Source organism: Podarcis filfolensis, assembly GCF_964270895.1.
Source record: "Podarcis filfolensis genome assembly, chromosome: 5".
Lineage (NCBI taxonomy): Eukaryota > Metazoa > Chordata > Lepidosauria > Squamata > Lacertidae > Podarcis > Podarcis filfolensis.
Window position 1 is genome coordinate 352,972 of NC_139608.1, and position 22,777 is coordinate 375,748.

The 22,777-nt window shown below is 49.7% G+C and overlaps 1 protein-coding gene across 3 annotated transcripts; it reads left to right on the forward strand.

Annotated features, from left to right (window-relative positions):
- The first annotated feature begins 3,843 nt into the window (after positions 1-3,843).
- PPP1R2 (protein phosphatase 1 regulatory inhibitor subunit 2) lies at positions 3,844-22,517 on the forward strand. 3 transcript variants are annotated; one of them, XM_083614924.1, is made up of 6 exons: positions 3,844-4,249; positions 4,778-4,885; positions 5,390-5,467; positions 5,656-5,756; positions 7,685-7,876; positions 18,856-22,517. In XM_083614924.1, the coding sequence occupies exons 1-6, from the start codon at positions 4,038-4,040 to the stop codon at positions 18,921-18,923; spliced, it is 759 nt and encodes a 252-aa protein (XP_083471050.1). In that variant the 5' UTR covers positions 3,844-4,037; the 3' UTR covers positions 18,924-22,517. The 3 variants fall into 3 exon arrangements, 2 of the variants coding, with proteins under 2 accessions (XP_083471050.1, XP_083471051.1); XR_014548493.1 differs by lacking the exon at positions 18,856-22,517 and adding an exon at positions 12,185-14,093 and having other exon boundaries at positions 3,850-4,249; positions 7,685-9,017; XM_083614925.1 differs by lacking the exon at positions 18,856-22,517 and adding an exon at positions 17,161-17,230 and having other exon boundaries at positions 3,850-4,249.
- Positions 22,518-22,777: the final 260 nt, after the last annotated feature.

Consider the following 22,777-nt stretch of genomic DNA (forward strand, 5'->3'; position numbering starts at 1 on the left):
TGCTCTTTACGCCTGCAAGACTTTCTGGGCAGAGACACTGCTTCGTTTCCTCCCAGGGCCCGCCCCGGGAGTGTCAATTCCTGTAACTTTTCATACTACAACTAAAGAGTTTGCTGTGCCACACAAACCTGCCTGTAGTTCCAGCACTCATGTCTGCCACACCAGTAATGGCTGCCGGTGCAGAAGCTGAGCTGAGCTTGAGGAAGAAGAGCTCATGGAGCATTCACTGCTCCAAGAGTTTGTAAGTGGGACACTGGCCACTTCCTCACCTGCCCAGTTTCTCTAGGTAGCTGCTGGGTCTTTGAGCAAGCAAGCTGATCCGCCGAGTGGGCCTGGAGCGCCACCCAGTGGCTTGCCAGGAGCCAAGCACCTGGTGCTCCAGAGCCCTTCAAGAGAGTCGGCGCAGGGTCCGCAGGGCTGTGTGGAATCAGGACTCCTGCCTCTGGCCTCCTCTGGGTTGCTTATTCTCTAAATAATAGCCACCTGAGCTCTGACACCACTCAGGGCCAAAGCCCTTCCAAGCTGGCTCACACAGAAAGTCAAAATGCAAAATACTAATAAAATTAACTCATTAAGACTAAAAAATAAAACAGGAAGCTGTAAACATTCTGGCACATCTCCCCATGAGCTTTTTCTCATCTGCATATATTTGCCTTAGCTAACTTATGCCACAAGCAGCAAATGAGGGCCCAAAACTAAGGAGAAGAGCAATATTTTAGAAACCTGATGGTTCGATTTCCATATGGCCATACAGTATTTTTGAAGCAGGGAGCAAATGGCTTTTAGGTGAAGCACATGTGTGCCATAGCAGGAATAGTCGGAGGAGGGGGGGGGATGGATTCCTTCCTGTGTGTGAGAGGAGAAATCCTTCCTAAATGAAATGCAGTTGCCACCTGCCATTTTTGTAAGGACCTGCATTCCAAGCAATACATACGCAGAGAGAGAGAGAGAGAGAGAGAGAGATCTGCTACCTGGGGTACTTTTGCAGCTGATGGGAAATGGCTGGATGGATTGAACAGACAGAACACAACTTTCAGTCCCTGTAAGTTCAAATGCTGCCCCAAAGGCACAAATTCCTGGTTTGCCCAGGAGAAAACGGGCAGCGCAGCAACCCTGCGGCTGGCCAACCCTGTCTCTTCTTGCTGGAGGACTGAGAAGTCCCTGCAAAAAACTGCTCTCCCTCTACCAACCTAGATGGCACCCTCTGGAACCTGACGCTATGGCTTCTGGGTCCGACTCCAGATCCAGCCCTGAGCTCCCCGCAAACTCCCAGCTGCTCAAAGACAACCTTGGCTCAGATCTGCCCACCAGTTATGAAAGAATCCCATTTTCCACAGATCACCAACAGCCATCTTGGTCCCTCTAAATATTTTGACCTTTCCGCAGCTGGTGTTCAGATGGATAACTACAGTGACATGCGCTTAGCTCAGCATCATGCAAGGACAAATGCCATGGCTTCGTCTGGGAGTCAGTGAGACTCACACTAACCTGCCTTTATCCCCCTTGGGTCTTCCTCAGTTGGGGGTGGGGGCGGCAGTCTGGTGCCACCCCTGGGGATTCTGTTAGCCCTCCTGGCTGCATGTCTGCCAAGTGCCATCCCACAGCACTGTACCTTTCCCAATCCAACAGGAACACCTCACCCTCACTCAACCGCAACACCTGTGTTGGGGAACCTGCTCCCACACACCCTGACTCTCTCCCAGGTGACTGAAGTGAAGCCACTGCCTGCTTGCCCACTCACCCTGATGCTGCGTGACGGATGCGCACAGGGCTGGCCCATCCATGAGGTAGACTGAGGCAGCCACCTCAGGTGGCAGAATCTATGGGGTGCCTCCATGGATGCCCTCTACCACCACCCTTGCGACTGGAGGGGCGGCTGGTTGGGGTGGCTTCCGGACTCGGTTGAGGCCTCTACAATCTTGTGGGGCTCTCCTGAGATATCGCCAGAACACACAGCTGTGCACCCCGGGAAGAGAGGCTTTGGTGGGGCGGCAAGGGGGGAGGTGGGCTGAGCATCTGCAGGACAGCAGCTTCCCATCTTGCCTCAGGTGGTGAAACAGGATGCATGTGACCTTTATTTTTTTCCCTTCTATTTATTAAATTTCTATACCACTGGTTCACGGCATAAAAATACAAGCAGGGGCAGGGGAGCTGGCAACCGGGGAGCCCGGCCATGCGGCCACTGCGTGGAACTCATCCGAACCGCTCAAGGGGAAGAGGCCTGTCTGGGCAATTTTGTGCTCGGGCCGAGAGAGACTGGCAGTCCCCCCCCCCCCCCGAGCTCCCAAATGATCTGATGAGCCAGCAGCGGCCCAGGCTCAACCCGGCCATTATCTCAATCACTCCAGCAAGCCGGTCGATCGGTTTGGGCAGGGCTGACAGCTGGCAAGATGATGCGGTTGTCACTCCTTGCAAGGGAACAGGCAGAGACACGGCGTCCTGATTAGCAGCCAAGCCGGGCGGGATGTTCTCCTGCCTGGAGCTGCTCTGCGTGGATGCCAGCCCCTTTGATGCCGCGTCCCCTGAAGGGAGGCTCTTGCAGCGATCGGAGATGGCCGACTTGTTAAAGCTGTTCTGACAGCAGAGCGGCAAACCCTAATCCCCTCGCACACCCGCCCCGTGTGCTTGTTAGCCCAGCGCCCGACAGCCAGCGGTAGAGCCCTCTGATGGCGGTCATGGAGGACCGGAGCTGGGATGGGCACAGGCTGCCGGCTGCCAGGGGAGCGGGAGAGGGCTCCGCACCCATCTAGACAGGCTCCACCGGGGCAGAGCTGGCCAGGCCCATCAGGGAGCTCAAGGCAGGAGAGAAGGGCCCGTCTGCCCGGCCTTTTCTTCAAGGCCAGCCTGGCGCGCAGGCGGAGGAATGTGTCCCTCACCAGCCACACCAGTCCCAGCGGGGGTGCAGTGGGGAGAGGGGGTCTGAATGCCCACCTAGCCCCGGGCTGTCCAGGCTGTCCTACCTCACAGGTACAGATAGGTAGCCGTGTTGGTCTGCCATAGTCAAAACAAAAAAATTTTTTTCCTTCCAGTAGCACCTTAAAGACCAACTAAGTTAGTTCTTGGTATGAGCTTTCGTGTGCATGCACACTTCTTCAGATACACTGAAACAGAAGTTGCCAGATCCTTCTATATAGTGAGAAGGTGGGGAGGGGTATTACTCAGAAGGGTGGTGGGAATGGGTGATTGGCAGATAGCTGTGATGAGCCTGTTGACGACTCTTAACGACTGCAATAGGTCTTACAGGAAAAAGCAAGGGGTGAGAAGGTGAAGAATGGCTTTGTCATGTATAATGAGATAAGAATCCTCACAGGGTTGTTGTGAGGACAGAATTCAGGAATAGCCTTCTGCGTGGAGATGCAGGGGGCTGGACTGGATGACCCTCGGGGGTCCCTTCCAGCCCTTCTAGGAAGGCGGGACACCCGCCCTCCGCTGAGGGACCTCCGGGCGAGGGGAGCCTGGCGCGCCCCCTCTCGGGCGAGGCCGGGCCGGAAGCAGGCCGGCCAGCGGGGCCAGAGCCCGGGGTCCCGCGGAAAGGGCTCCTCGCCTCGCTGCCCGGGCCCCTCCTGGCGCGCCTGCACTACAACTCCCGCCATCCTGCCGGGCTGGCGCGGGGGCCGACGGGAGCCGCCTTCCTGCGCGTCCGGAGGGCGGAGGCCGCGTCCAATGGCAGCCGTTGTTGTTGTTCGGGTTGCGCAGGCGCAGTTTGCGTTGAGCGGCGCGTTCTACATCCGGGCTTCCGGCCTCTCGCGCGCTCAGCGCATGCTCCGAATGCTGGCCCTCCCCGCCCGGCTTCTGAGGCGAGAGGGAGGGAAGGGAGCCGGCTCCGCCCCCCGCTTGTGACGCCGCGTCGCCGGCCTGTTGCGCGTGCGCAGAGCGAGGCGGCGCCGTGACTCCGAGCGGCCTCCCGTCCCGCCTCCGCGCCTGAGGAGAAGCAGCGGCAGCCGGAGAGCCGAGGCGAGCGCGGCGGCAGGAGCGGCGAGGCCACGGGCGGGCGAGCGAGTGGTCGGGCGGGGAGCGCCTGCCCCCCTCCCGGCGCCATGGAGGCCAGGTCCTCGTCCAGCAGCGGCCGCCCCCCCGTGAAGGGCATCCTCAAGAACCCCTCCGGAGGCAGCAGCGGCGGCGGCGGCGCGGGCCTGGTGGCGGCGGCCCTGGCGGAGGCGTCCACCGCCAAGGCCAAGCCGCCCGCCGCCAAGCCCGCCGCCGCCGCGGAGGCCCCGCTCGGAGGCGCCTACGACGCCGACGCCCAAGGGTGCGAGGCCGGGCCGGGCCGGGGGGGGGCGGGACTCGGGCGCGGCAGAGGGAAGGGCGCCGCTCCCGCCCCGGATCAGCTTCCCTTCGGGGCCCCCCAGGCCCACTCCCCGTGGGCGGGACGGGGAGCCTCCTGGTCCTGGTTTGGGGGCTGCCCTTCGTCAAGGGGGGGGGCGTGTGCGACCTCGTTTCATGAGTGGAACAGGCAGATCAGAGCGATCATCTGTTCTTATTCCAGATGGGCGGGGTATAAATAATTTACTAGTATTATTATCATCCACCTCAAGGTGGTCTTTGCCCTTTCTCCCTCTTCGTCTTGTCCTTACAACAGCCCTGTCGGGTTGGGGGGGTTATAAGACCCACCCAGTGAGCTTTGTACCTGAGCAGGGGCTTTAAGGTGGGGTTGGATAGATCAAATGGGTGAGTTGCCCTGCTCTCTAGGGAGAGGGAATAGGGTTTCTGGAAGAGAGAAGTGCCAATGTTTCTCTCCGTTCTAATTCCATTTCTTTCCTTTCTCATGTTATTTTAGTAAGAAGTCCCAGAAGTGGGATGAAATGAACATCCTAGCTACCTACCATCCAGCAGGCAAAGACTACGGCTTAATGAAGATAGATGAGCCAAGCACTCCCTACCATAGGTAAGCCAGTCATGATGATTAAAAGATAGGTTGCCCTTGTGCGCTTCGCCAGATAAAGGCACTTTTGATAGGCTAAACAGCAGCCTAGAGTGAAAAGATTGCATGGCGTGGCAGGCTTTATGGGTTGCAGGGGTTGCTTTTGATTAATTAGTGCACATTTGTGTGCATGATAGGCTTTTGGGAAGTGCAAGCTCCAATTATAAACTATATCTTTCAACAAATTTATATATCGAGGGAAAAGCCCTTCTACTCTGTTTAAAGAGACCAATTACAGCATTTAATAGGTCTCTGAATATGACATAGTTGGATATCGCCTTGATTTTTGTAGATACCTTTGGTATCTTCAGCACAGGAGTTGATTTACACAAAAATACTTGAAATAAGGAGAGCTGGCATTTAAAGGAATCTCTTTTGGCACGCAAGTAGCTTGGTGCTGCTTCTTCAAGTGAGCCTGTAGCAGCAAGTTCTCTTGATGTCCTCTCTGTGTCTTACTTACCTTTGCAGCATGGCAGGAGATGACGAAGATGCAGGCAGCGATACAGAATGCAACGAAGCCGTCACTGCAGATGTGTTGGCAAAAAAGTAAGTGCTCCTGGGTGCAGGAAGGATTCTTAGGTTTTATGCTACATTTTAAATTTATATTTTTACCTGAACTTGCTTATTTCTTTGGGTGTGTTATGTTACTACTGTAACCTGTCCTGTGATCTTGGGAAATAGAGTGGGCTAAAAGTATTATGAAATAAAATAAATAACCCAATAAATCTGTGTAGGTTAGCAGCTGCAGCGCATGGCAAGGGGCCGAAGATCCTCGCTCAGCAGGAAGAGAGCAGCGACGAAGAGGATGAGTCGGAGTTAACTCCTGAAGAACGTGGTAGGTCTTGCTTTGGCAGTTAGAGCCAAATGGTGCCTGTGGAATAGCTGAAATGTGTGAAGGGCTAGATAGTTTTTATTTTTCATATTTGCACAGATGTTGTGGTTTAAGTGGTGCTTATCCCTATCTATGTGTCGGGATGCGGGTGGCGCTGTGGGTAAAACCTCAGTGCCTAGGGCTTGCCGATCGCATGGTCAGCGGTTCGAATCCCCGCGGTGGGGTGAGCTCCAGTCTTTCGGTCCCAGCTCCTGGCCACCTAGCAGTTCGAAAGCACCCATAAGTGCAAGTAGATAAATAGGTACCGCTTTATAGCGGGAAGGTAAACGGCGTTTCCGTGTGCTGCGCTGGTGCTGGCTCGCCAGAACAGCTTCGTCACGCTGGCCGCGTGACCCGGAAGTGTCTCCGGACAGCGCTGGCCCCCGGCCTCTTAAGTGAGATGGGCGCACAACCGTAGAGTCGGACATGACTGGCACGTACGGGCAGGGGTACCTTTACCTTTACCTTATCCCTATCTATAGATGGAAAGCTGAGGCAGAGGATGGTAATTTGCCTGTGACCATCCAGTGGAGCTGGGAGGTGGGATTGAAGCCCAAGGAACAGACTCTTGACTTTGGACCCCAATATAATAGTTATAACCTGTGAAAGAAAGATGCTTGGATTTGAAGGCACTCCTGGGGGTTGGATTCCGTTGAAACCAGTGTTGTTAATTGACTTAAGCCCTTTGCAATGAGGGGCTCCTCTTTGAGTATGACTTAGCTGGAATAGAGCCCTTAAGTGTCAGGTAATGGCTGGGACCTTCTAACAAGTGGAGTTGGGTTGGGTTAACAGGTAAAAGTTCATCCTTCTTAGATCTCTACCTCCCCATGGCATGATAAAGATGATTGGTGACAGTTATGATTTTGGAAGTTTTCCTTCCCCCTGAACTTTCCAACTAAATTTCTAAATTTCAGGCTCTTGGTGAGACACAGAGCTTTTTCCAAGTCAGCAGTTCTTTTGACTGCATAACATCATAGAGGAGGGAGAGAGCTGTGGTGGTGAATGAGATGCCTTTTTCTTTAAGGCTAACTGCAGGGGCCAGGGAACAAGTTGGAAAGAATGGTCGCTCTTTGACGGATCAGTTTGGGGATCATGTTCTTGCCTCTTTTTGCAATTACATGCTGCAGTTCTTGTGTGTTCATACCACGGCTTTCTGAAAACTCCCCTTGAGAATAGCTGGCATTTGTGCTGGGTATCTCTTTTTTTTTGTACCCTTAAGCCTTCCCAGTTACCTACCCTTATGCCTGACTCCAGAGTAAAATGGCTGAGCTTGGGAGCTGCTTAGGTTGGTCTGTCTCCTCCTTCCTTTGACTTTACTAAGCAGAAAAATAAGCCACTGATTTCTCAGTGCGAAGGCCCAACAAAATAGACATTGGTGTGGTTCTTGCACAGACTGTGCATACACACTTGTGCAGGTGGATTTTGGCTGCTCAGGTGGAAATTCTGCTTCATTGCGGACCTGGAAAAATTCTAGTTGAGCACCCTGCAGAAGCTGGGAGGGGAAAATGTTCTGGAAGTTCTAGACTGACCAAAAACAAGTTCTGTTTGTGCTGCCTCCCTACCCACCCATAGCCTTTGGGATGAGGTCGGCTGTAACTCTCCTTAGGAAATGCACCCTAGGGAATGTGGTAAGGAATTCCAGTTGAACACATTTATGTACATTGTCTCCTGGCCAAATACAATGCCTCTGCAGGATTTTTTTAAAACCTTCCTGTTGAAATTTTTATTTTTTTATTTTTTGGATGGACCCCAGTTCTTGTAGTTCAGGGTCTTCATGGCAGCAGGCAGTGGCGGCAAGGTCTGCTGCAAAAATGTGAAGTTGCAGGAGGTATCGCAATCGAAAAACAATGGCTGATGAGTAGGTCTACTGAATCTGTTTGTTCTCCATGCAGAGAAGAAGAGGCAGTTTGAGATGAAAAGGAAGATCCACTACAATGAAGGCAAGAACATCAAGCTGGCCAGGCAGCTGATTGCGAAGGAGCTGCATGGAGACACAGCCAATGAAGAAGATGACGACGATGAATGTGATGATGAGGATGAAGACGATGAATGTGATGAAGAGATGCGGGACACGGTAGACCTTGGTGAGCCAGTTACTCCCAAAGTGCCTACAGTTGGTGCCGGTCAGAGAGCACTTCCCCATTAGCATCGGCTCTATGAGCCACAGAGTGGAGGGCGTTTTGCAGGGCTGAGAATAGGTTTCAGATTCTTAGGTGCCAGGATGAAATCCCCAGGCAGGCTCCTAGGCAGCTGCTCTAGGGGTTTGGCAGCCTTGGCCATCTCCAGCCAAGTGTTTGCTTTGCATCGCCTGACAACTCTGGTATTTTCTTCAAAATGATATACAGTACCAGCTTGAAGTCTATATCGTGCTGTCGGTTTCATGATTTTTGACCTGGCAATATGTGTTTGGTGAGACATTCATCAGGTAAACATCCTGATATACCAACAGATCACAATGTCTGAAATAAGGATGTAATTATGTAGAGGTGAACAGGGTAACGTCCTGGAAAGTGCTGCTTCTTAGTGGTCTAAAACTGACACAACTGATAGAACAGAACAACAGGGACAGAAGAAATTGTGAGAGAAGGGATGACTGGCTTCACATTTTTTACATGTTGCAATTTTTTTCATAGTGCGTGCGTACGCGCGCACACACATTGTGATTCACTATATATTGCCATGCTGAATATTATGAAACTGTTGACATAATGTGGACTTCAAACTGATTTTTGATGATGTTTCAATACATTGCCTATCCCTAGTCTGTGTGTGAGTGAGTACATTTGGCGCACTATACAAAAATCACAATGTGGGAAAAACCATGAAGCCAGCCCACACTTCCTTGGAAGTTTTCAAGCAGAAGTTGGATAGCCGTCTGTCATGGATGCCTTAGCCAAGCTTCCTGGGTGTTGATGTAAATGACCCTTGCAGTTTCTCCCAATTCTGTGGTTCTCGCAATTCCTGCAGCCCCTCTTAAACTCTGCCAGCTCATCTCTCCCCTGCCAGGGGGCAGCAGATCACAAGAGCAGGTGCTGGCAAAAATCACAATGTGGGAAAACCCATGAAGCCAGCCAATGGCTCTACATAGCTCCATCCTTATTTCATCAGTATATTGCAATGTTTAACTGGTGACATATCATGATGTCGAAAACCAGATATTGCCCAGCCTTAACAGCCAGCTCTGTTTCCATTGGAGGGACTTGTTCCTATTTGCCTGCAGGGGCCGTTCTCCTTATAATAATAATAATAATAATAAATTTTATTTATATCCCGCCCTCCCCAGCCGAAGCCAGGCTCAGGGCGGCTAACAACATTCAAATAATCAAACAATCAAATAAAACAACATTCTAAAAATATTTCACTATAAAAATTAATTAAAATCAAGTTGATGGCAACCATTAAGCAAAACTCTGTGCAGGTTACCAGAGGAGGGAGTCAGGCTGTGCCCTGACCAAAGGCCTGGTGGAACAACTCTGTCTTGCAGGCCCTGCGGAAAGATGTCAGGTCCCGCAGGGCCCTAGTCTCTTGTGACAGAGCGTTCCACCAGATTGGAGCCGCAGCCGAGAAGGCCCTGGCTCTAGTTGAGGCCAGCCTAACCTCTCTGAGGCCTGGGACCTTCAGGATGTTTTTATTTGCAGACCGTAGGTTTCTTTGTGGGGCATACCAGGAGAGGCGGTCCCGTAGGTACGAGGGTCCTAGGCCGTATAGGGCTTTAAAGGTTAAAACCAGTACCTTAAACCTGATCCTGTACTCCACCGGGAGCCAGTGCAGCTGATATAGCACCGGATGAATGTGGTCTCGCAGCGAAGACCCCATAAGGAGTCTCGCCGCGGCATTCTGCACCCGCTGGAGTTTCTGGGTCAGTCTCAAGGGCAGCCCCACGTAGAGCGAGTTACAATAATCCAGTCTGGAGGTGACCGTCGCATGGATCACAGTGGCTAGGTCGGGGCGAGAGAGATAAGGGGCCAACTGCTTAGCTTGGCGGAGATGAAAAAATGCCGCCTTTGTTATAGCTGTAATCTGCGCCTCCATAGAGAGGGAGGTATCGAAGATTACACCCAAACTCTTAACGGACGGTGCTGGCACTAACTGCACCCCCGCAAGAGATGGGAGTTGCCCCCTCAGTCCCATATCGTCCCGTCCCAGCCAGAGGACCTCTGTCTTCGAAGGATTTAACTTCAACCGGCTCCCACGTAACCATCCAGCCACAGCTTCCAGGCATCTGGTCAGTGTGTCTGGGGCCGAGTCAGGATGGCCATCCATCAACAGATAGAGTTGGGTGTCATCGGCATACTGATGGCAACCCAGCCCAAAACTCCGAACAAGCTGGGCGAGGGGGCGCATAAAGATGTTAAAAAGCATCGGGGAGAGAATCGCACCCTGAGGCACTCCACACACCAGGGAGTGGCGCGATGACAATTCCCCCCCAAGCGCCACCCTCTGTCCCCGACCAGAGAGAAACGAGCGCAGCCATTGGAGGACTGTGCCCTGGATCCCCACGTCGGCAAGGCGGTGGTCTAGGAGTTCGTGATCGACCATGTCGAAGGCTGCTGACAGGTCTAGAAGAATCAGCAGCCCTGACCCGCCTCGATCCAGCTGCCTGCGGAGGTCATCTGTTAGGGCGACCAGAGCCGTCTCGGTCCCATGACCAGCGCGGAAGCCGGACTGGAATGGATCGAGAGCCGATGTTTCATCCAGAAACCTACCAAGCTGTTCAGCAACCGCTCTCTCAATCACCTTACCCAGGAATGGAAGATTCGAAACCGGGCGGTAATTGGACAGATCTAAGGGATCTAATGATGTTTTCTTTAAGAGCGGACGCACCACTGCCTCCTTCAGTTCCCCTGGGAATATCCCGGTGCCAAGGGACAAATTGATGATATCCCCCAGGGGGGCCCGTACCTCATCTGGACACGCTCTAATCAGCCATGACGGGCACGGGTCAAGAGGACAGGTGGTGGGCTTTCCAGCTTGGAGGAGTCTGTCCACATCGGCTGGAGATATCCGGTCAAAGTGGTCCAATACTGGACCCGAGGACAGTCGAGGGGCCTCCAGTTCATTTATTGTATCCAAATTGGCAGGAAGGTCATGGCGGAGCAACAGGACCTTCTCCGCAAAAAAGCTCGCAAATGCCTCACAGCTATGTGTCAGATTGTTATTTAAATTTGGCTGTCCTTCAAGGGACGTTAAAGACCTAATTATACTAAATAATTGCGCCGGGCGAGAGCTAGCGGATGCAATGGAGGCCGAGAAGTAAGACTTCTTAGCGGCCTTCACTGCCATCTCATAGGTTTTCATAGAAACCCTATAAGATGTTCTTGAGGCTCCGTCACGAGCACCCCGCCATACTCGCTCTAGCCGTCTGAGATCCCGCTTCATTTTCCGAAGCTCCTCGGTAAACCAGGGAGCCCGGTTTCTGTGGGGTCGCAGAGGGCGCTTAGGTGCGATCTCATCGATGGCTGCCAGGAGCTGGGTATTCCAGCCCTCAACAAGCTCAGTCAATGAGTCGCCAGGGGGAGCAAGGTCCCGCAAGGCTTGACGGAATCTATCAGGGTCCATCAGCCTCTGCGGGCGAGCCCAAATCGGCTCGCCACCTAAGCAGGGTGGGGGTGGAAAGTCAATCCTGGCTTTCAGAGCGTAGTGATCAGACCATGGCACTTTCATCAAAGGAGACATGATCACATCTATACCGGCGCCAAAGATCAAATCCAGCGTGTGGCCTGCTTGATGTGTGGGGCCCGAAACAAACTGGGAGAGCCCTAGTGTTGCCATGGAAGACACCAGGTCCAGAGCCTGTGAGGAGGGAGTGGCATCAGCATGGATGTTGAAGTCCCCCAATACCAATAGGTTAGGGAACTCCAAGGCCCAGCCAGCCACCGCCTCCAGCAGGCCTGACAGGGTGGCTGCTGGTGCGCTAGGTGGCCGGTACACCAGCCAGACAGCCAAGCTCACCTCAGAGCCCCACACTAGGCCAACACATTCAATGCCGGGGATCAGTGGCGATGGTAGAGCCCTGAAAGAACAATCTTCCCGGATTAATAATGCCACCCCTCCCCCCCGGCCCACAGTCCGTGACTGGTGGAGGACGGAGAAACCCGGGGGCGCCATCTCTCGTAAGGTAACAGTTTCCCCTTCGCGCACCCAGGTCTCCGTCACACAAGCCAGATCGACCCCCTGCGAGGTAAAGAAATCTCGCAGGGTGGCGGTTTTGTTGCCTATAGACCTGGCATTGCACAACACCAGTGACGGAGGTGAGTAATCCTTGCTCACCCTACCCTCGTCCCTCGGGATGGGGCGCAGATTGGAAGGGGTACGAGCATATCCGTATCTCGATCCCCTTCGCCTATAACATCTGCCCCCACCGCCATACCTCCCTCGCCCCTCCACGGTAGCAATCCTTGAGGTAGAAATGGGAACTGTGGAGAGACAAAAATGGGCAGTGTGTTGCCATTCTTGTTTTTCCACTCCTTTTCCAGGTGACTGGAAGGCAAGCCCTTCTAGGATTTGTGCAGCTGGGTGGAGCCCAAGCAGCCAGCACTGCCATGTCAGCAGACAGACTCAGTGTCTGTGTGCGTGAGAGAGAGAGAGAATTGGGCAGCAGCTGAGCTGGCCTGGAGGTTTGTGTTTGCACTCCTCACACAGCGTTCTGCATGCAGAATGGCTTATTCAGCTGCTGCTGCTGAGCTGGTTTGGCCTTCCCTCTTTGCATGCCTCATTTACCCATCCTCCTTTATCCTCACATGAATAAATTGAATGCTTCTCTCGGAGATTTCAAAGGCTGCTCAGTGGCACTGATTTCTTTATTTTTAGTTGGCTTCTGCTGTTGCTGGCTAAGTGGCTTCATTCACAAAGACACTTTGGAAGCAGCAGTGTTAGTGATGCCTGAACAGTTGGGTTTTGAGATTCTCCTCCCAGATGCAACCCAGATATTCTTCTATCCCATGATACACATATGAACTTCAGTTTCCAAGTTCTTTAGTTCTAAGTCTCTCCTTTAGCAGAAATACACCTTTGACATCTGGGCTGGAAAAGGCATTGATAACAAAGGGAGCTTTGAAAAGAATAAGCCAGGCATAGGCAAACTGAGCCCTCCAGATGTTTTGGGACTACAGTTCCCATCACCCCGACCACTGGTCCTGTTAGCTGGGGATCATGGGAGTTGTAGTCTCGAGACATCTGGAGGGCCGAGTTTGCCTATGCCTGGAATAAGCACATGCAGAACAGCACTGTGGCAGAGACGGGCGATAGAGGAGGATCTGTGAGTTCTAGGAGAGAGTAGTGAGCCCAGGTGTGCTGTGGAATGGTTGATGGAGCCCCGGGAAGAGAAGACACAGGTGATATGATAGCTGTTTTCTACTGTGAAGACATCCAAAAGGACCTCTCCAAACAGGCAAAATGGCAAAGGCTGTTTGATATGAGGTTCATTCCACGCCAAATCACCTGGTGCCATGTGCTCTCACGGCTTAGATTTTCTTCATTTTTTTAATGTGTAGATACCTATGAGATAATCTCAAATAATTTTTAAAGATTTTTTGGTCCAAAATTGGGCGGAGATGAATTTTTTTGAAAATTTGGGTTTTTTTGCGATTTAGGCTAATGTAATTTCTGTGTCAGTTTAAGAAAAACCTTTTTCGCTCATTTTTCAACCAATTGGGCATATTTTGGTATCAGAATAAAGGTACTTGTGGTCTTTTTCAAAATAAGGTATAAAAATGGTACTAAGTGCCACAGAAAAGGGTCACCGACCATTCAAAGTGAATTTTTGTCATTTTATTTCTGGTGGGTTTGATAAGCCATAGCGTGCAAACCACAACTAACATGTGTTTCATACTTTTGTTGTAGAATGGGCTAACAATGTACTTTTTATGTTTTAAAAATAAGGAGGGGTTTTTTTGTGGCTATAAAATAAATTGATTTTTAAGTAAATTGTTTGCACTTTTTTTACTTTTTTTGTACAGGTTTAAGGTCTCCTTGAGCCTGAAATAACTCACACATTCATGAGAATAGTTAAAATTGTACCCCCTTATGTTACAGTGTCATCTGATATATTTTTTAAATTAAGTTTTATTGATTATTTAATAAAAACAAAATACGTCTCAGAGCCCTTGTTCATTTTATTGTGTAAAACACTTCTGCAATGATATGGTCAAATCTATTTTGTTTCTCATACATGTAATATGGTAATGAGGCTGTATGTGTGTGCGCGCGCATGTAAATGTATATGTGACGATAGATAGATTGGATTTTACAATTTAATATTCAACCAAATAACACAATATAACATTTGTCATATAAACAAAAGAAGGAAAAAACCCCCACCCCATGACTTCCCTGGTTCTTTAAATATTTATTACTTCTGCTTAATTTTTGTCTTATTTTTATGATCTTATACCTCAATGTACTTAACATTTTTATACCAAATTTTATTTCGTAATTACAATTCCACTACATTTGAAAAAACTTTCTCTTTCCACTTCCAGCATTTATTGGAACTAGTTCTATACATTTTTGCAAGCTTAATTGGAGTTAAATACCATCAGTACATCATTTTCATATAATTCTCTTTCAGAGTTGTACAAGCAGTAAATTTTAAATCAACTTTCCATAATTTCCCCCAATCTTTCATTTGCATATTGTGTCCTAAATCTTGTGCCCATTTAATCATTACACATTTAACTTCTTCATCTTTGGTTTCCCATTCTAACAATAAATTATACATTTTCTTCAGTGTTTTAGTGTTATCCTCTACAATTTCTCTTTAAAATCTAGATGGAGTATAGCTAAATCATTTCTTTATATCTTATTTAAAAACCCCATTTACTTGATATTGCAACCAATCATTAACATGATCTTGAATCTCTTCAAAATCTTTCCATTTTAATTTCCCTTCTATTTCTATTAAAAGATCTCTATACGTAAGCCATTTTTCTCTCCTTTTTTTAAATTGATGTTGCTTCCGTTGGTGACAACTACCACAGAGTCTTTTGTTCTAATAAATCTTTATATCTTTCCCATACTTTTAAAAGTGACCTCCTGATTATGTGATTATGGAATATGCGCTTTCCCTTTATAATTCCACAGGTACGCATGGCATCCAAATCTGTTGTCATGTCCTTCAAGATCTAACAAATCTGTATTTTCCAATTTAAAACCTGCTGGCTGTTGGTGGGGAAGGAGGAGGAGGGGCTCAGAGTGAGCATTGTCACAATGGTGTTTAGATGGAGCTGCTTGCCAGGCGCCGTATTTGCTGAATTAAAACCACAAAATAAGAATTTCTTGCTTTTTCTTTGATCCTCGAAGCTGCCGGGGGAGAAGAGAATCCCTCAAGTCTGATACTTATTGCCTAAATCCTTTGGTTTCATTCACAAGAAACTTGTTGGGTGTTTTTAAAGTACAAAAATAAATACATTTTTTCTTGCTGATTCAGAAAGGTCATATTGCATACAGTGGTTAAAACAGCATCATTGACCGTACTACATTTATGGGAAACAAAATAGCTTTGACCATATCATTTCAGAAGTGTTTTACACAATAAAATGAACAAGGGCTCTGAGACATAGTTTGTTTTTATTAGATCCTGCAGGAAAAACAAAATCAATTGAACTCATTAATAGCAACTACGGAAGTTCAAACAGCAATTAAACAGGGAAAGATTGGGAAGGCACCTGGACCAGACGGATTTACAGTAAAGTATTATAAAATATTAGGTGAACAACTGATATCCCTGTTAAGAGAAGTTATGAACAATATATTGACAAAAGGACTGATCCCAAAGACATGGAAAGAAGCCTATATTACTTTGATTCCAAAACAAGGCACAGATTTATTGAGTGTAAAGAATTATAGACCAATTTTGTTATTAAATAATGGTTCGCTTTGAATGGTCTCCTGCGCCCAATTTTGGAGCAAAAAATATTTAAAAAATAATATGAGGTTATCACATAGGTATCTACACATAATTTTTTTTTTTTTTGAAGAAAATCTGAGTCATGAGAGCATGGCCGAGTATTAAAATCAGGTGATTTGGCGTGGAATGATTCATGAGTAAGTGTAAAATGATGTTCATGGGGGCAAGAAATCTAAAGTTTGCATCAGTGCTCCTGGGATCGGCAGCAAATGACCAAGAAGGAGACCTTGGGTTCCAGTGGAGACCTTGATGAAGATGTTGAGAAAGGCTAGGGCAGGAATAGGCAAATTCCAGCCCTTCAGATGTTTGGGACTACAATTCCCATCATCCCTGACCACTGGTTCTGTTAGCTAGGGATGATGGGAATTGTGGTCCCAAACATCTAGAGGGCCGGAGTTTGCTTATGCTGGGCTAGGGATTGTTAGGAAAGGGATTAAGAATAAAACTGCCAAAATAATAATAATAATTTATTATTTGTACCCCGCCCATCTGGCTGGGTTTCCCCAGCCACTCTGGGCGGCTTCCATAGAAACCAAAAATACACTAAAATCACAGATTAAAAACTTCCCTGAACAGGGCTGCCTTAAGATGTCTTCTGAATGTCAGGTAGTTATTTATCGCTTTGACATCTGATGGGAGGGCGTTCCACAGGGCAGGCGCCACTACCGAGAAGGCCCTCTGCCTGGTTCCCTGTAGCTTTGCTTCTCGCAATGAGGGAACCGCCAGAAGGCCCTTGGCGCTGGACCTCAGCATCCGGGCAGAACGATGGGGGTGGAGACGCTCCTTCAGGTATACTGGGCCGAGGCCGTTTAATTGTTACGGCGTTGCACAAATTTGTGGTGCAGTTTGGAATGTCGCCTCAGAAAGAATATTGTAGAGCTGGAAGAAGTTCAGAAAAGGACAAGGGGGTGAAACAACGAACCAGTCAGGAAAGGGGACAATATTTTTAGTTCAGAGGAAAGACAAGCAACAGGAAACATGATAGAGGTATAAAATTGGGACTAAAGAACATCTTTCACACAGCACAGAGTCAAGTTATGGCAGAGATGGGCGCCAACTTGGGTGGCATTAAAAGAGGATTAGAGAAAAGCTTGGCAGATCAGGCTCCCCCAGTGACCGACCACTGTGGCTGTGCTTCTGCCGCCTCTGTCGGAGGCAGCAGGCCTCTCCGTACCAGCGGCTGGTGTTCCCTGGTGCGTTGCACTCATGTCCTGCTTGCGGGCATCCCTTAGGGGCAACTGGTTGGCCCCTTTGAGAACAGAGTTCTGCCCTAGACAGGCCATGGACTGGATCCTGCAGGGGGTTCTGCCATCACTTCAACCTCTGGAAGCAAATTTTATCTTTTTGCAAGTGCACTGAAGCAGTGCCTGCCCATCGTATTCTGGCCAGTCTGAAACACGTTATGTGCATTTCTTGACTGAGGCGAGTTTTTTTTTTTTACTGTTGTCTTCTTTCTGACAGATTGGGACTGTTGAATAATATGTTAGCCATGACATTCAGAGTAGTAGGAATAAAGCAGATGAGAATCAAATCAAGGCCTAATGAATCTTCCCACCAGAACCCCGAGGACGTCGTGCTGGTTAGCTGCTGGCCGTAATTCTGCGGATGATCTTTCTTGTGAAGCTGTGCAGTTCACAGAGCAAAGGAAGCTGAAACATGCGCATTTCTGAACTTCCTGTGAGCCTGAGTCACTTAGAAATCCCTGTAGGATACTTCATCTCTCTTTTCAGCACAGTATTAGGACAAGAGCAGGCCTTGAATCTTGATTCAGTTGAGGAGGGGTTGCAGTCCTTTCAACTGGGTCTTTTGGGGGGGGGGTCCTTCTGTGTTTGTCTCCTTCATGCTGGCATGCCGGAATGGGTGGCCTAAGTGCAGGAGGTTCTGGCTGCCCAGGCACCTGGTCTTCTCCCCCAGCAAGGCCCTGGGGTGCTTGTGAGTTGGGCTCCTTCCACTAAGCTCCCTGTGGCTTCCACTTGGTCTCCTACGACCTCTAGTTGCATGACCAGGGCTCCGTCTTTGCCCTTCCCACCACTGCAGAGCCCAATGAAGAGCTTCCCTCTAACATGCAGGCCTGTAGACTCTTTAGCAGCTGTTCATCTTTTCTCCAAGCAGAGGGGCAAGTCTGGGTTGAGTTGCCTGCTCTCAGTTGCTCACTTGCTGCCTTTGAATGGAGGGCTGGGTGTGGGGCTGAAGCCACTGTGGGGTTTAAGCCACTAACTGTGTACCGTGCTGAGGTTATTTTATCCTTGAGAACCAAGTCAAACAAAAATGGCATTGCTTTGGCACAACTGGTTGATCTGTGAGTGGCTGATCTCTCCCCTGCCCTGTCACCTGGTGCACTGCTGTTAGTCGAAGATGCTGCTCCCTTCCCTTTTGTCTCTTCAGCCACCTGCTTGACAGCTGTGGGTTATTTTTGTGTGTGTGTGTGTGTGTGTGTGTGTGTGTGTGTGTTTATATATGTATAGTTCTGCCTCCATGTGCCTTCCTGCTTAGTCTTCTCTAGGGTAGATGTACCTCCTTGGCCAGCCTGTTCAAAAATGGTGCTAGACTTGGGGCTGGTCCAGTTCTTGCTGGCAGATGCAGTGGCAGATGCAGAATCCTGACCATGAGGTGTGGATGCCTCGGTCTCTTGTGCTTGGTTGCCCAAGTTGGATTTATTTCCCAGGTGGCTTCAGGCATGTAAAGAGAAGGTCACCTGGTATCCTTCCAGGCCTGCAGTCCGGGAGGGCAGCTTTTGTGACCTGAAAGGTGGTTGAAGCATGTGGGTGGTCTAAAAGGCCCGCGTGACGGACACTGGGGGTGGGACCCTTGCAGAGCTGCCCATAAAGCTGGTTGAGGGGTGTTTATGCAGGCCAAGCAATTGCTGTGCCTCATTTCAGAAACAATCACTGGTGGCTAAGAGGACTCTTGGCTTCTGCAGCTAGTGGAGATGACCCATGTGTTTGGGTGTTGTGCACACACTTTGATGGACTCAGGTTGACCATTTGGAGTTTCACCCTGTCAAGATGAAAAAGAATGATGCTGCATGCAGGCATCTGACCGTCTGGGCTCTGCTCCTGTGAGGGTGAACGCTTGCTCCACAGATGAACAATCTTTTGTGATGTAAACTGCAGCTGGTGAGAAATTCCCTGTTTCTTTTTTTTCTCTTTCCTACAGCACCTGATCCTAGCGACCCACTTGAGAAAATTGCACACAGCCTAGAAGAAGTCTGCTCAGGACTGTAGCTGATCCTGAAGCCATACCTTTGTATTCACTGCATTGCACACCTGCAGTTGTGACACAAGTAACTGAGGAGCAGGTCGGCTCCCACTTAGTGTTGCCAAGTGTGGTGGGAGCCGGCGAGACTTTTCTCTTAGGCAGACGGAAAACTCTGCTGAGCTGGCTTATTCTTGTGCCTGGCAGCCAGAGAGAAGACGGCTTCATGCATAAACAGCAGGATCACATGACGTACAATGCAGGTGACTTTGGCACATCCGTGTTGCTCCTCTTTATGGTTTTGAAACAACCAGTCACTTTGCTTTCTCCTATTCTGTTTGGCAGGACCTTCTAGGACTTAAAGTGGCCACATGCCTGGTAGAAGGGCTTTGGCATTGATGTGCCAAACTTTGCGACTAGAATAGATGAACCCTTACACTGAACCGCTTGACAATTGACAAGGTATTTTGAAGAAAAAAAAGGGATTGATTGATTAATAGGCTTCTTTTTGTAGAATATTTCTTCTTGGTTGTTAATCTTGCTAGTCTGTATCTTGTTGCTGGAGGGGGAGAAAGAGGCAGAGAGGGAGGCGGCATTAATGCAGCCAGGAGCAAAATGAAGGAGAAACAGGGCTCTGCATTCTCTCCATGCTTCCCAGAGCTTCCCTGCTGTTACGCGGGGGCTGTTCTGAGCCTGGAGATGGTGCTCCGGCCCTGCCGGGCTGTGCAACGTTCTCTGCTTCTGCTTGTGGGCTTGGCTGTGGAGTGTTGTCCTGTGGGCTCTTTCGCCCTGAGTCTCCATTGAACTGTGTGCCACCTTGTCAGCTGAGGCACCCCAGGGGCTTGCCCCACTTTCCCAAAGTTGGAGGGAAGTCAGCTTTGCTGGAAGCATCACTGGCACCCGTCTCCCTCTTTCTTCCTGTCCAGAGCGATAGGGTGGCCTGGTGAACTGTGCTGCCATGCAGCCCTAGTGAGGAGCCAGAGCAGCCGCCTGTAAGTGGTTGTGGATGGAAGACCAGCCTTTGTGCTGGAGGCCCCAAGCGGTGGGGTCCTGGCTGATGGATGAAGGCAGGGGAGAAAGATTCGGGGGTCTGGCTTGTTCCCTCTCTCCAGACTTGAGTAGAGAGACAATCCTGCTTTGGCTTTTCATTTCCTAATTTTGATCTAAATTCAATGTGTTGACCCAACTCCATATGACTCTATGGATCTGTTTTAAAGTGGCTTGTTTACTGTGTGACATCTGAACAACACATTGAAAGTTATAGTATTGCATTCCAGGGCCGTCTTAAAACATTCGGCTCTTTGTACCCTTACAAGAAAGACGTGTGTGTAGTCATTTAATATAGATAAAATGGGGAGGGGGCCGTTGAAACAAGCTTAACCTTTCCACAAAAGTCCAGGCTGTGCGGAATTGCATGCAAGCGTTACCACATCAGAGTCACTGTCTGGCTTCCCGTTTGCAGTTTAATTTTGATGTTTTAAGTAAAAGTGTAGTTTCCTTTGATTGCATTTTCCCATGAGAAGAACTTGTAGTGAATGTTCTGCTCTTTAAAGCAGCTCTCCAGATGCTGGTTGCACGCCAGCTCCCAGCCCCACCCCTGCCGGCCCTATTCTGACAACATCATGGCGAAGTGACATTGACCTGTATCCCACTTGGTCCCAGTGAGCTGCATCTCCAGGGCAGCCCCCCCCAGCCCCCTAGTTGGCTGGCTGAGACTGTGAGCCTCTGGGCAGGGATGTTGTCTGTTCTGTACAGCACTGACCCTAAATAAACAAGTCTAATACCACTGGCTTGCTTCCTCAAGCCATCCTGGTTGCTTGCGAAGCTCCCTCTTGGCCCTGGGGGAGTTCAGCCTGTTCTGCTGGCCCACCATCTGTGGAAACCTCCTTTGGACTTCAGGCTCCTCTGCAAAGAGGGTGGGGAGAAATGCCTGCATTTGAGAGGAGGAGTTGACTGCGTGATGCTGAGGCCAGAGTTGCCTGCCCTGCCCAGCCTCTCTGAGCCTTTGGGGCCCTTCGTCTTGCATGTATTGATGGCCCTTTTCCTGCCAGCTGCAGTATTTTAAAATACCAAATCAAGGTATATAAGCGTTATGAATTGTAGAGGGGTCTCTGGGAGCTGGTGGCCTCTGACTTCCCCTGGGAATGTGCTGGAGGGATCCTTCCAAGTGAGCTCTGCATGAGTGCCGGTTCTTCACCAGGACATGGCAAGCGCAGATGCCAGGGGAAGAACCTCCTCTCCTCGGGTGGGGGAGGGAGAGAAGCTGCTTTTCAGGCCCCACCCCCAGCGGCTGAATCTCTTGTGAACAGCCTCCTTTCTTTCCTTAGCATGCAGTCTTATAATCTGCCCAGACTACGATCCAGGTATAATTGGTTAAGGTTAAGGCATTGATTCTGTATGAATTTCTGAAGATTTTGTATCTCCCCCCCCCTTCAGCCAAGTTCAAAACATACAGTGTAACACTTCTAGTCAATTGAAACCAGAATGATTAAATTTTATGAACCTCCGTCCATTGTCTGCCCAGCGGGAGGGGGCTCAATCTACCATGCAAAAGGCTGAGCTGCCTTCCCTGCCTAAGCATTGCAGTGATTCCCTGCCGATTGCACACTCCACAGTTTTGATAGGTCAGTCGTTACCCATTCTTTGAAAATGCAGAGTTCATTCATCAAAGAATGGTATTTCATTGAAGCATGCATTTAATACAGTCGTACCTTGGACCCCGAACACCGCAAACCTGGAAGTGAGTGTTCTAGTTTGCAAACGTTCTTTGGAACCTGAACGTCCAGCGGGGCTTCCATGGCTTCCGATTTGCTGCAGGAACTTCCTGCAGCCAATCAGAAGCCATGCTTTGGTTTCCGAACGGACTTCCAGAACGGATTCCATTCGACTTCCAAGGTACAACCATAGCTGATTTCTCAAAAGAGGGAGGATTGGGGTTTTAGGGCTATGTCGCGTTTGTGCTTACGGTGTAGGGGAACGGTCAGGCTCATTCTCCTGACTTTAGCTCAAGGCCGTGGTGGGGGGGACTTGGTACTACTTCTGGGGTGTCACAATCCTCCCCCTCCCGCTTTAACAATAGGTATTGGAAAACACCTGATGGGTGCTCTGATCTACCCTGCACAGCCCGTCTGCAGCTGGCTGGCTTTTCTTTTTGGCTAGTTGTGTGGCATAGCAAAAGCAAGCTCCATCGACAAGCCTGCTTCTCCCTCCCCTGGCCTTGCAGGCTTTTCTTGGGAGAGGTGTGTGCTCACCCTGAGGGGAAAAGCAAGCTGACAAGCACCAGGAGAGCAGCCACACACCTCCCAACCTTCTCAGCCAAGCCAGGTACACATCAATTGTTGACTGCCCTTCCTGTGTTGAACCCACAAAGTCAAAAAGAGAACTCTCAGGGCAGCCTCCGGAGGGGCCGCTTCCTCCTTCCTTTTCTCTGCTGGAGGGACACCGCAAACGAAGGCGCAAAGAGTTGCCAGCAGTATGTTCAGCTGTGGGATACCTTCACCAGGCTCTTCCTGCTTCATTTGCTCACTGTCACTGCCGTCACCAGGATGCAACTGCAGGAGCTCTATGCAATGTCAGAGTGTGTTTTGGGTTGTTTGGTATTTAGAATAAAGTTCTTAATTTAACTGTATGCGTTTTTGCATTTGTTCAGCTGCTGAGGCTGCAGCCAAAGGGGATGTTTCCTGTTGTTCTCCTTTGTGGGGCGGGGGGAGAAGTTGGATCCTGGTGGACTTTGAACCAAACTCTCAAAAAAGGTGGAAAGAGGTTTCCCAACAGAGTGCCTAGAGCATGGTTAAAAAACCATGTTTAATTTTATTTTTTAAGATGAGAGGTCATACTATTGCAAGGTAAATAATGGAGGAGCCATTTTCTGAAGTAGAATCGT